The sequence below is a fragment of the Euwallacea fornicatus genome, chromosome 17, assembly GCF_040115645.1.
Source record: "Euwallacea fornicatus isolate EFF26 chromosome 17, ASM4011564v1, whole genome shotgun sequence".
Lineage (NCBI taxonomy): Eukaryota > Metazoa > Arthropoda > Insecta > Coleoptera > Curculionidae > Euwallacea > Euwallacea fornicatus.
The window spans coordinates 98,689-111,520 of NC_089557.1; the positions used below are offsets into that span (position 1 = coordinate 98,689).

The 12,832-nt window shown below is 33.2% G+C and overlaps 2 protein-coding genes and 1 long non-coding RNA gene across 8 annotated transcripts; 1 reads left to right on the plus strand and 2 right to left on the minus strand.

The window, feature by feature from the left end:
• Positions 1-70: 70 nt before the first annotated feature.
• Gel (Gelsolin) lies at positions 71-9,675 on the minus strand. Of its 4 annotated transcripts, none has more exons than XM_066291653.1 (10): positions 9,543-9,675; positions 8,137-8,314; positions 4,492-4,566; positions 4,041-4,109; positions 2,647-2,883; positions 2,407-2,584; positions 1,410-1,568; positions 1,146-1,363; positions 721-1,005; positions 71-381 (listed from the first exon to the last, which is right to left on the minus strand). In XM_066291653.1, exons 2-10 carry the CDS (start codon positions 8,308-8,310, stop codon positions 253-255), a joined length of 1,524 nt encoding a protein of 507 aa, XP_066147750.1. In that variant the 5' UTR covers positions 8,311-8,314; positions 9,543-9,675; the 3' UTR covers positions 71-252. The 4 variants fall into 4 exon arrangements, with proteins under 4 accessions (XP_066147750.1, XP_066147749.1, XP_066147751.1 ...); XM_066291652.1 differs by having other exon boundaries at positions 8,137-8,332; positions 9,543-9,673; XM_066291654.1 differs by having other exon boundaries at positions 9,411-9,549.
• LOC136344334 (uncharacterized) lies at positions 7,788-8,334 on the plus strand. Its single transcript, XR_010732945.1, has 2 exons — positions 7,788-7,866; positions 8,096-8,334. It is a non-coding gene; the product is annotated as an uncharacterized lncRNA (long non-coding RNA).
• An 861-nt stretch (positions 9,676-10,536) lies between the features above and the next one.
• LOC136344331 (uncharacterized) lies at positions 10,537-12,587 on the minus strand. Of its 3 annotated transcripts, none has more exons than XM_066291676.1 (5): positions 12,485-12,559; positions 12,210-12,320; positions 11,997-12,146; positions 11,599-11,751; positions 10,537-11,494 (listed from the first exon to the last, which is right to left on the minus strand). In XM_066291676.1, the coding sequence occupies exons 2-5, from the start codon at positions 12,256-12,258 to the stop codon at positions 11,280-11,282; spliced, it is 567 nt and encodes a 188-aa protein (XP_066147773.1). In that variant the 5' UTR covers positions 12,259-12,320; positions 12,485-12,559; the 3' UTR covers positions 10,537-11,279. The 3 variants fall into 3 exon arrangements, with proteins under 3 accessions (XP_066147773.1, XP_066147772.1, XP_066147774.1); XM_066291675.1 differs by having other exon boundaries at positions 12,406-12,559; XM_066291677.1 differs by having other exon boundaries at positions 11,340-11,507; positions 12,210-12,587.
• Positions 12,588-12,832: the final 245 nt, after the last annotated feature.

Sequence of the window (12,832 nt, forward strand, 5' to 3'; positions counted from 1 at the left end):
TGATATGCATCATGAACTTAACTTGCTGTAGGTTGATTCATACAGGTGACCTCACACGAAGAATACTATAAAACTTTGTTATTATGTATTTTGGGAAAGTTAAAATTGTTACAAGAGACGTATGTATTGAACAGTTAAAATATACATATGAATCATACTATGGGGAAAAATCATAGATCATTAACAAAAGAATATTTTCAAACTTCAACGCTATGAACGGAGTAACTTTCAGTCTTCAAAGTATTTGGCCAACTATTTGAGTTCGTTTTCCAAAAATTTCGCATCCCAGGACGAAAAATGCGCCTTGAAACCGTCGTCTTCCTTGCCTTGATTGAGAATTTTAACGGTGGTGGTATCTCGACCCTGTTTGTCGAGATATCTCTGAAAAAGTAATTTTGTGATGTATAATATGTAATAATAAATTGTAACTAATAGAAGACGTTTCATAATGTTACAACAGCAATTACTAAAATTTTTCCTATAACTGAAAAAATTTATTGGTAGATTCTAAGACCGCATTGGGAATATTAACGTTTGCGTTTTGTCTTTTACCGGTATAGGACCAGACATTCTCCACCGCAGCACGTTCAAATAAACTCTCAGTAAGGTGTTGCTTGGTAAAGCGCATGTCATAATATTGAGCCGTCACTGAATATTTTGAGTGACGGCGCGGAATGTTTTGAAAAAAAAAGTTCCTACTTGCTATGTCCATAAACTTGCCTTTACTAAATCGCCACTCATCCTTTTTTCATCAACATCAGCACCTTCACCGATCCACAGATACACTACATTGTCTTCGGGAACATCCAAAAACATGACGTCATCAGTGTTTAATTCGTCTTGGTCCAAATTGTATACTTCTTGAACGGTGAATGTGGAGGCACCTGGACGCAAAAGAGCGTGGAAAAGTCGAGGTTGCCCCGCAGAACGAACGATGCGTGTCCTGACCTCGCCGATACTTTGCCATGTGCGGAAATATTGAGTGAATGGGGCTGGTTCGGCTCCCTGTTTAACGTTAAATAAGTTTGGTAGAAACAATCTAACATGAAATTATAATGAAGATGAATGCAAATAGTCGCGGGAGCTGAAATCAGGTTTAAATACTTAATCGTCTCATATAAAGTGGTCTCTGACCGTAAACTTACCTGGGAAACACGCTCAACGTGGGTCCACGAAGGACGTTTGTGTTCTGCTAAATAGGCGTCAGCCTTCTTCATGGATTCCTTCTTTTCCTGGCTCGTGGCTTTACGGCCGATCCAGACGAATACGTCGCCAGTGCCGGTATCCAAGATAAACACGTCTCCTTCATCAAGGAGGGAGGGTTGCAGGGGACGTTGGCCAACGGGTTCAACACGAATTGATCCTAAAAATGAAGGTAAGGACTGATATTGAGCAATAATGGACCCAACCTGATGCATCAGATACGCGATACAACGATGCAGAACGTTCTTCAGAACTCTCGAACTGTGCGTCATCTCCTCCAACTGCGGCTTCAGGAACGGCACTACGCGATCCTCCCCCAAGAGCGGCGAAGAAAGTTTCGAAGTCCGATTCAGGGCTAAATTCGTCTAAATAACACATTTCTTGTATAGGTGAAGTGAACAATTATATTATAGAGTGTAGACCAACAAAAAGGTCGTATCATTATTCAGGGTGTTTAAAAAAGACGCGGCAATATTTAAGGACGTAATATCTCAGGTTATTTTTTGAAAAAAAGTTCCTATAAATATAGGCTTACAAATTGATTGTTCCAAGGTATAGGATTTTAATTTCTTTTATAATAACAGTTTTTGAGAAATAATTCAAATAACTTTTTTTAACTAGATAAAAATTATCAAGCCCAGTGGCGTTTCGAGAGGACGCCTTAACCAAATTTATTGCGACAGAATCTCTGCCTCTGATTTTAATTAAATTTCGGTATTCTTTTAGATGAAGCAACTAGTAATACAACTTTTTTGTCTTTTGAAGTTTCGTTGCATTTTGATTCGGTTACCAGATAAAAGATCAAAACCATTTTATTGCATGCCCCTTTATCATACAAAAACATTTTCAAAAAATTCAAAGGTTCATTCTCTTATTCCCTAAGAATATTTTGTGCTTTGATAACTTTCAAAAAGTTAAAAAGCTACCAAATTAAAAAAAAAAGTGAAAAGGTATTTTAATTATTTTTCAAAAACTATTATTAAAGAAAAATTAACACCCTGTATCTTGGAAACAATACATTTCCGAACCTATGCTTATAGGAAGCCTTTTCACGAAATTGTCTAAGAAATCACCTCCTTAAAATATTGCCGCGTCTTTTTTAATCATTCTCTATACGGTGATTTATAATGAAGTTTCTACCTAGTACTTTTGTTTTTTAAATGGAAACATGACAAAATGCCAGGTTAATCGAAATTGACCTACCAACGATAACGACTTTGGATTTTCCTGCGTGATCTTGATCTCTTATCTGATTCGCCGCAGCAGTAGCTTTAAGTTTTTCCACTCTTCTAGCGGTTATGCCCACGTATACATAGATGGTTTTGCCTATGTCCAGGATAAAACAATCTCCTTTATTCATTGAAGATATGTTAGGATCCACCTATTTAAAAAAAAAATGGAAAAAACCTCATAAATATCTGCTTAAAACACTATAATATTTACCTCTTTGACTCTAATGTTTCTGGATCCTTTGACTTGAAAGAGTCTGGTCTCAGCTTGATTCCGGTCCACGTGTCGGAAACCTGAAGAAACGCCTCCTGGTTGGTACCGAACCCCCGATTTGAAATAGGACAAGAAAAGTTGAGACTCGTGCTCTTGAGTCTCCCTGTGCTGAACTGGTTCGCCCCGCAATAAATCGTCTAGTTGGACCGAAAGGATTGCTGCTGCTCCTGCTTCGTCCTGTCCAATGCAAATGTATATATTTTGAATGTTGTTTTGTAATATACAGGGTTAGTTTTTGCTGCTCAACCGGGCAAAAATTGGGACAATGTTAAATAATTTGCAGCTTTTCCAAAATTTCATTATTTTTCGAAAGTCATCAGGATTATCCAAATTTTAAACCAACATATTTTTGAACTGTACATGCAAAACTTGACCGAGTTACCAAGATAGAGCTGCGGAAACAGACGCCCTGTAATATATACAAACCTGCACACGTAAAGCAGACTTAAAATAATTTTTAATTAACGTGCCACGCTAATAAATTTAATTAGTTCCGCGGTCACCTAATTAAATTAGGAACAGTAACAGATGAATCATCTGATTCAGTCAAGCGAAGAAATATAAAACTAGATCTGTGATTATTAAAAAACACCCTTCGTGACTTTGGCAATTTCATATCTGACCCACCCCTTAAAATCAATAGAAACTGGGATTGTTTTAATTTCAATGTTTTCTTAAAAACGGTAGCAGTACTGACAATCCCAAGATGAAGGTAAAACGTTCTATTTTTAAAAGTCGCTAGTTGCACGAAATATCATGCCTAGTTTTTCTTTCTTTTCCACCCTCGAATAAAAATACAAACACAAATTGTAAAATATTCTCTAAAAATAAGGATTGAGCATTCAATCATCTGGCTCTTTATTTACACGTACAAACGTACTCTCCACATACATCGAATTAAAATACTCCTTGAAATAAAGTTTTATTGTTTGGTCAATGAAACAGCGACAAAAATAACTTTTGATGTAGAAACAAAATGTGTTGTGCTAAATAATTAAACTAATTTAATTAGTTTAATGCTCGTAAAGGCAGGATGTGTTGAAGATTGGAAAAATTAACTTCAAACGTTAATTTAAGACCAAAGATCCTTATTTTTTTATAGCTTTAGTTTTTACAAGGGTGAGTTCAGACACAAGAACGTTTCTTTCTTCAGTTATTTTGCTCGTGCATTGCTTTCATCAAATGAAGTGAGACTTAATTGCATTTTCAATCAACTCGTTTTATTTCATCAGGAAATGTGTTGATGACACATTTTGTCGGTTACGTTTCAAATGATAAGATTTCAACTTTCAGTTGTAAAACAGCAAATAAGTAATTTGAGCTAAATGTCTCACCTGAGTAGTGTCCGCTCCAAGCCAAAAGTGCACGTCCCAGGATTTTTCTCCTCTCTTGTTTACTTTCGTCTAAAACAGAGACAAACCAATAACACGATTTGCCTTGACGGACTTGATTACTTATCATCGGCAAATATTTTCTATCGTGTAATTTCAAGTAAATGAGACTTTCATACATGCGACCAATATTTCATAGCAAATTTATTGCTACAGGTACTTGAAAGCTGTTTAAAACCACGACAGCAAAATTCGATTATTGTCGTTTAAATTGAGAGCCGGTAAGCGTTGCCAAAAAGAAATATTTCTCTACAGTTCTCATTATTCGGGAGTTGAGTATTCAATAAAAAAAATTTGTTATAAAGAGCGTTTTCTAGACGTATGTTTGAAAACGCCCCATTTTCGAAATACACGATGTTTTGTAGGAATATGGCTAGCGTAGTAGGATACTTACGTTAAGAATAATGTATGAATCGCCGGAATAGAATTTGCCATACTGGTTTTTGGGATACGCCACTGGCTTGAAATCCTGAAAAAGCAAGTAAAGTCTTTTAGAGACGATTAACCTTTTCAACCATCTACAACAATAGCTCGTACAAGCCTTTCGGTCTCTAAAGGGCAGCTTAAGTAAGTTGTTTTTATTGTCGAAGATAACATTATTGGGTATAAAGTTTACAAACTGACATTTTCCAATCATGACATAACTCGTGAAGTCTTCTCTGTGACGATATCTATCTGTTAAATTAAAACATAAAAACATGATCCAACAGATAATGGCAAATTATATATTTAGGATGTTTGCTCGGCTAGATAACGAATACGCATAAAAGTTTTATAAGCCGTATCATATAAACAATCGATTAAACGCCACGATATGGTGGATCGTGGGAGGACATATTACTTTTTAGAGGAAAACAACAAATTTTCGAATTCTCAATAAATCTGGGGTGTTTTGTCAGCAACACGTCTCCGCTGTTGGCTCCGGCTATAAAAAGATTCAATAGAGCGAAACTTGTCTTTATTAATCATACTAGTGTCACCAACCCAATTTATGTGTTTTACTGAGAAGTTCTTTGAAAAAAAGGACCCTTAATATTTGCAGGTTCCTACAATCGATAGAGGTTGCGTGACACGACTACATAGTTCATTTGCGTGGGATGTTTTACGTGATAGATATCAAAATATGAACCACATTATGAATGAGTTAATGGACACAGAACTGAATGACGCTTTGTATATTTGGCCTGAAATTGTTTGAATCTATTCGCAAGGAATCAGGTACCTTAATAAATTTATCGCCTTAAAATGACAGGCATGTGCCAATCGATGTGCCATGTTCCAAAGCCATTTCAATGTTCTGTTTTTCAATTTACGTCCATGTTGAAGAAGGCTAATTTAATTTAATTGGGATCTTAATGACTTTTAAAAGCGAAAATGTCAGAATTGACAAGGCCCCAATTAACAAACTTAAATAAACCAATGTCTAGGGTAAACAGTAACTGCTTTTATCCCTGATAGTGTGGAAATAGTAATATATACTTCCGAAAATTCCGACCGACACGTGTTATTGATAAATTTTTAGAGGCAGAAACAACGAAAACACTTCTAAAAATAAGGAGATTTGTTGCCGTTGTGTTAAGTGACATCACTGAATTATGGAGGCGAGATAAAAAAAAAATCACAACTAAAAAAAATCTAGATACGAGTATAACATAAAACTCCGAAGTAAATGTGTAAATATAAATAATCCGAATCCTTTTCGATTTCTGAACTTTTAAGGGGGACTTCTGGTTAGAATCGAGCTTTTCAGTGACGCAGATAATTTCAAAGATATCGAACATTCTTAAGTATTTTTAGGAATTAGGTACTTAATCGACTATTATTTTGAAAATATTAAAAGTGGTTTCTATAGAAACGATTAATTCAGAGCAGAGCATTGGCCAATTCCTCTATTTCTGTGGAAAGTATCACCGTGATAAATTTACCAGGACATTGATATAATATGGTCGTTAATAAGAATTTAGATGAAAAATATGATCTTTTCCTCGGTGCCGCATAAAACAAAACACATTAGCTGCTACATATTTCATTTCAGCATTTTAAGCCTTTAAAAATAAAGTAAATTATGCATATACATACAGTGTGACACATTTGTTTTGGGATCAGTCTGTAAAGAGTTTATTGATTGTCCGATTTAGCTCGGATTTTTTTTAAATTATGGAGCTTGATAAACTGCACATTTTCAGTAAAAATGGTCTTGTTGACATAAAATTCAAGGCCTACTATGACAGTGTCTAGGAGCGAAATTTTAATAAATTATATTAGAAATTTTCTTAGAAAAAATCTGTGCATGCCACTGGATTCACCACCCCTCAAAACGGACTTTTATAAAATTTTAATGAAAAATATTGAGTAATAACGATTTTATAGAAGAATTAAAAATGCACACGGGGTACTTACTTACATCTTATCATACTTTCTCTGGGCATATTAAGGTCCGAACTAGCCGTTCTAGTACCACTTCGGGGATTGTCGTTGAAATATCGCAAAATTTCGTTGTTATTTGGAAGAAGCCCACGACGTCCATTTTGCCTTGTTACTTCGACTTCCCGGTCTATCTTGATGTCTGATGTTGAATTCTGCGGCAGCTTTTTCTGTCGAACGCACGTTATCGCCAACAAGACGAACAATTTCTGTTTTTCCTCTTACGCTTAAATTTTCCATAATTATCACGATTAATAATTTAATTCGTATTAAACACAAATAAGTTTTAAGGTCGATGTTGATGTTTGATGCGTTTGTTTGACAATTAAACACTTCGCTTGTTCTCCATAGCCGACTGTGGAATTTTTGAAAATAAATAACTACTGAGGATGTATTGCTAATTTTTCCACAAAATCGTTATTGCTGAAAATTTCTCGATAAAATTTTGCACAGGCCCGTTATGAGGCGGCGTGCACAGATTTTTTCCAAAAAAATCGCTAATATAATTTATTAAAATTTCGCTCCTAGAAACTATCATAGTAGGCTTTGAATTTGATACCAGCCAGGCCATTTTTGCGGAAAATGTGCACTTTATCGAGCTCTATAATAAAAAAAAATCCGGGCTAAATCGCACAATCAACAAACTTTTTTCAGACCGATCCAAAAAAAAGGGTCACACCGTATATAACATCGCATGAAATAGTCCATTGTCAACATTGATAAATTTAATTGGAACGTATATCGATCTATCTGACAGAAATTAATAGTTGGAATGTATCAAAATATGAATAAAGTACACAGTGATAATAGTTCAATTGTAATTATTACTTTAGAAAAGTCTGTTAGAACTATTAAAAACTCGCAATCTCATAAAAGCAATCTGACAAACTTTTTAAATCAAAATCTATCGAAACTAATTCCATATTGCTATATTTTTACGGCTTGCCAACGGTGTTAACGATTTAGTTGAGTGGGTAATATATCACCGAGTTTATTCCATATACGTACTTAATAAATTTTTATCGATATATCAATATTTACAAAAGAAAACAATAAAGTATAAGTTTTATGTAAAATACTCATAGATATTTCAGCATCTAAGGTTTCTGTAATTATCTGTTAAATACATTAACGAGTTCAAAATGATTATGAATCATTGTTCCATGAAACGTGAAACTAGGAACAAATTACTTCGTAAAAAGGTTGGCTATATACGAATATTTTAATTCCAAGGGCAAACCGTCAAGGCAGCTATTTGTTTATTTTATAGTTAATACATTTCTGCAGTTAAGGTAAATCGAACAGTACTGCATCATACTTGTTTCAGCGCAACATATCTCACATTGTATATATGTATGTGTACGTTAATGGTTGGCATTTCATAATTTAAATATGATAGAAAAAAATTGTAATATTGTTACAATTTTACGCTGCTTAAAATGGAACCAAATTCAAGATTTTTTAAATAAAACTCATAAATTAAAAGTGAAGGATATTTCGACTTAAAGTTTTCAAAACTCTGTATTCTAGGTATATTTCCGCCATTTTCATCCAGCTCTACTCGTTCTTTTCAGCTGAGTTTTCATAACTAACATGAAAAAAAAGCATTACTGACCTCAACTCTCCAAATCTCCAAACCGGCTTGTTGGCCCACATTCGCGAAAGCTGGTTCCATGACAGTGCGTGATGCTTGCGGCGATTGGGAACGCGCGACTGAAGCCGCTGAGGCAACTGCAAGTGCCGCCAACAGGAAAAGCCGCAAGGTTGTGCCGCCTCTGATACTTATCATCTTGCTGTAATAATAAAGGGATCTGCAATGGATATAGGGACTTCAATTCAAGCTTGCAAACAAATTTTCCTCACGATTCATTCAATTTTACGATCATCAAGATATCAGATACAAATTTTATTCTTTATCCTCACGATCAGGATTCACAATTTGTACTCCCCATCTTTTTTTTCTTTGACGTCACTAATCCGCTATTTTTTGAGTTAACTGCCCATTATCTACGAATGAACATGAAACAAGCCATATCTTTGTTCTTTTCTCAAAAGTACCATAAATATAGTTTTTTTCTTTACCTCCTTCATTTTTCCTAGAAATTATTCACCCTCTATTTAGCTACCCCAAGTAACTTTTTATTTTCAAATAGAAAAGGGCCCCTGATAATATATCAAATCAAAGATAATTTAATAAGAGATACAACGGTATACTCAGAACTAAAATTACATACCCTAAAATGATTAAAATTTAAATTCTTCTCAGAAAAACCACAAATTTTTGTAACATTCTTACTGTGGGAGATGTCTAACAACTGAACTCGACTAGTAATTCTATAAAAACCAAAATATTTTAAATCTAAAAATTGTTTACATTAAAACCTATTTGTAATTTCTACGATTTATGGTAATTTTTTCACTCTCTTTCAAAGTGAAATCAGAAAGAATTTTTGACCTAGAAAGCAAAGATTAAAATTTTTAATCGTTTTAGGATATGGACTTTCTTCAATTAAAAAAACACTATAGACCTAATTTTAGTTTTGAGTATATCGTCGTATCCCTTATTGAATTACCTTTCATTTGACATACTATAATGGGTGCGTTCTTTTTTAATAAAAAAATTTGTAAGGGTAGCTGGATGGGGCTGAAAAATTTGCACAGCAAAAATAACGCATTAAATGCATATTTTAAAATAAAGTTATACGTATTTAAACACTTTTTAAAATATCAAGTTTATAAAAGTTATAATTGGGTGCAATACTTCTTACAATCGCTGTATATTCCAAGGGGCCTAAAAATGTAATGCTCTGCTCGCTGGCATTCATGAAGTATTTTCTTGAGATGTGACCGACGTTCGTGATTTTAAAAGTGAAACATGTATCTACTTACACAGGGTCACTACAGTTTACACAATCCAAATCAGTCACATTTATATACACAAAATCCACTAAAATACTTTTCTAATAACTTATTTCTTATACATATAGATGTAAACTCCTTTTTACAACTACTTATGTTTACCTCAAAGCAATAATAGCAATTTTACCGGTCAGATCGCTTTAAAAACCTGCGTAGTGCTCGTTTGAAAATGTCCCTCGTTGGCAAGAGTGAAATTATTACTACTGGTTGCTATATTATGATCTCATAAATAAACGCACGGTTAGTCTTATAGCACTGACCCAGAAGGTCAAAATCACAATAACAAGATAAATGGGTGTAAAAATCTTGGAAACGTAATAGCGAAGTTAACTAAATTTGGAGAATTTATTATATCGATGTAACAGAAAAATAATTAAAGAGAGCACTTTTATTTCTCATAAGTGGTACAAATTCATAGAATAAACCACAAAATAAAAATATTCATCACGAGGACGACAACAAACAGACTAATGTCATGGAGATTATCGCTAGTTCTTATTCTGACCGATAACTCCTCACTTTCAAGAGAGCAATAAATATTCTAAACTTAACTGGACCGTTCTAATGCGTTTTACTATGACATCTCTTACCATACATAAAATTAAGGTAAGGCACATTGGAAAACGTTAAATTACCTACAAATGGCAATATTTAACGCGCTTAACTCGTTGCAGGGTGACGACTGAAAATGTTAAACGCTGCTTATTGTTAACTACGAAAAAAATATTAGACGTTGCCGCAAAAGGTCGGATTTGTTTTCGAAGGAAGTACATATTAGGACTAAATATGAATTCACCAAAACAATCTCCTTCGTGGGAGCAAATCTAACTTTAGAATGTCAATGCATTTTTTCAGGACTTTTTTTCGCCTCTAAAAATAGGGGCTCCTTAAAAGAGATGATCTATATTTTTTAAGACAATTAATAAAATAAGACATTTCGAATACGTTCATAGAATCTCGAATGTCAAAAAATAGTGTGAGTAGGGCTTTTGTATTCGCACATTTTTTCTTCAATTTCCGATGGAAATCAAAATAAAAACACATTTATGGCTGTAAGTATTATGGGGGTAACAAAGGCTCATGATCAAATAAAACATTTTGTGGGTTAAAAACGAATTTATTTAATGACTTTTTATAATTTTCCTTTGGCGTTAACGTTAAATACCTCTACTTATATCTGTACGTACGCATGTCACTTGCTCTGTAAGCACAGCCAATTTATACTTTGGTATACATTTCGGTAACTAAACAATTGTTGATTGCAAAAATGTAAGTTTATTCCTAGTTACAACACTTAGTAAAGCGCTCAATTGAGGAATGTTTTAGTACATAACGTTAATAGGTACCTCTAAATGTGGAATAAATGTTTATTAAAGCAGAAAGCATACGATTATTAATCTAGTTTTATTTGACGTTCTCTTATACCTAAGACGTTAGGTAAGTAAAGCCCTGAAAATTATACTTATTTTGGCTATTTTTTCCCACACTCTTATTTATAAAAAAAATACTAAATAAATATATATTCTAATTTTATATACTTTGAGAAGAAAAGCGGCACATATCAGTCTTTATATAATGTATCATGTCCATATATCCGGTAATTGATAATACATGCATACATCAGTCGTTCGTTCATTACTTAATTGGACAAGATATATTAAATTTCTCTTTACATTCAAATAAATATTTCGCTACATTCACGTCATATCATTATAGATATTAAGAAACACATATCTATTAATGTTAGTGACCTGGGAAATTTTATTGAAATACGATAAAAAATTTATTACCAAAACATTGGTAATAGAAAGGAAGTTATGTTGATACTGTAAGGCAAATTCATCCTAGAGCATATAAGGTACTTGCTACTAAATATGTATAAAATTGACGTTTTGAGCAACTTGAATTTACGTCTATAGTGTTTTTATTGATACTGTCATGTTGGCTCACAATACTGTCATTGAAGTTTTTGATAGTGGTTCTAGGTGGATTGATACAATCTAAGTCCAAGGTATGTGAATTAATTTTTTCAATGCCACTACCTTCTTCTGAATCTAAAAATCAAATCTATCAAAGGACTTTTTGTAACTGTTACTAATAATTTTGATATTACAAATACACATTAGGGACAATTTGCTACACATAATAAAAAAATTACCTTCCAAATGCTCATCATCTCCTTCATCATCTAAAGTATTAATTTTGTTGCACAAATCTTTGGTACAAAAACAATATTCAATTGAGTTAGCCACTTTGCAGTCATTCAAAGGAATTTGTTCACATGATCGACTGAGAATTACATTTTCATTTACTGTAATAAGATTGAAATATCCTTTATTTTTTCTATAGGTATCTCCATTGACAATATTTAAAATTATATATTAACTTTATTTCTTTCAACTATTTCAGTTTTGACTTAATAGTAAATTTATCAGCAAATTAACAGAAAATGTCACATACAGCTGTCTAATAAATAGGGCATTATCCCACTCATCTCAATACAGACGTTGATAATCATTTCAGCAGTTTATAAATTAGTTTACAGGTACAACTTACCTTTCCGAGCCAACCTGCAGCTTTTGCTGTTAGTTTCACACTCTCTGTTAAATTGAGGATCATCAACTTGGAAATCAACACATGATATATTGTGCTCATTTTTGGTATCATCAGACGTTCCACAAATATAACATCTGAGTCCTTTAATTCCTGATTTAAAAATCTTGTGATAACTTCCTTCTCATAGACGCTCTGAATTAAGACTAAACTTACCCAAAACAAAACATGCAGTTAAGATGACAAATTGGATTAAATGTTGCATGTTCAATCCAAAATTATAAATAGTCACTTGCAAAATGTTCCATTGCAAAGCGGATGTGGTAACTGAAGTTAAAGTGGGAAATGTAGTTATTTGATATAGACTTGGAAGCGTAATTAAAACACAATTGTATTAATTAATATTTATTACCCTATTTTATAAAAGTCGGAGTGATAGATGTTTGTGATTATACAATATTATTGGGAGTTAGTTAATGTATTTAAGTCACCTTAAATTAGTGCCATTTTCGATTTAGTAAATCGGTACAAAACCAAATAGAAAATTAAAAACAGTAAAAATAACAAAATGATGAGAAATTATAAAATAACGTCAATTTTGAATTTGAGGTTAGGGTTGATCTATGACGTAAAATTTATGAAGAAAACAACATGGCTGCTGAGGTACAAAAAAGTTAAATGAAAAATACCAACGTTTAGAATATTTGGACGTTTGAGAGTTAATTTCCTATAGTTCTGTAACAATGATATAAGGTCTGCTTTTTCAAACCAAAAAATACCATCTTATCGTGAATCGATCGAATGTTTACTTAAACACAAACATAGAATTATCGTGATAT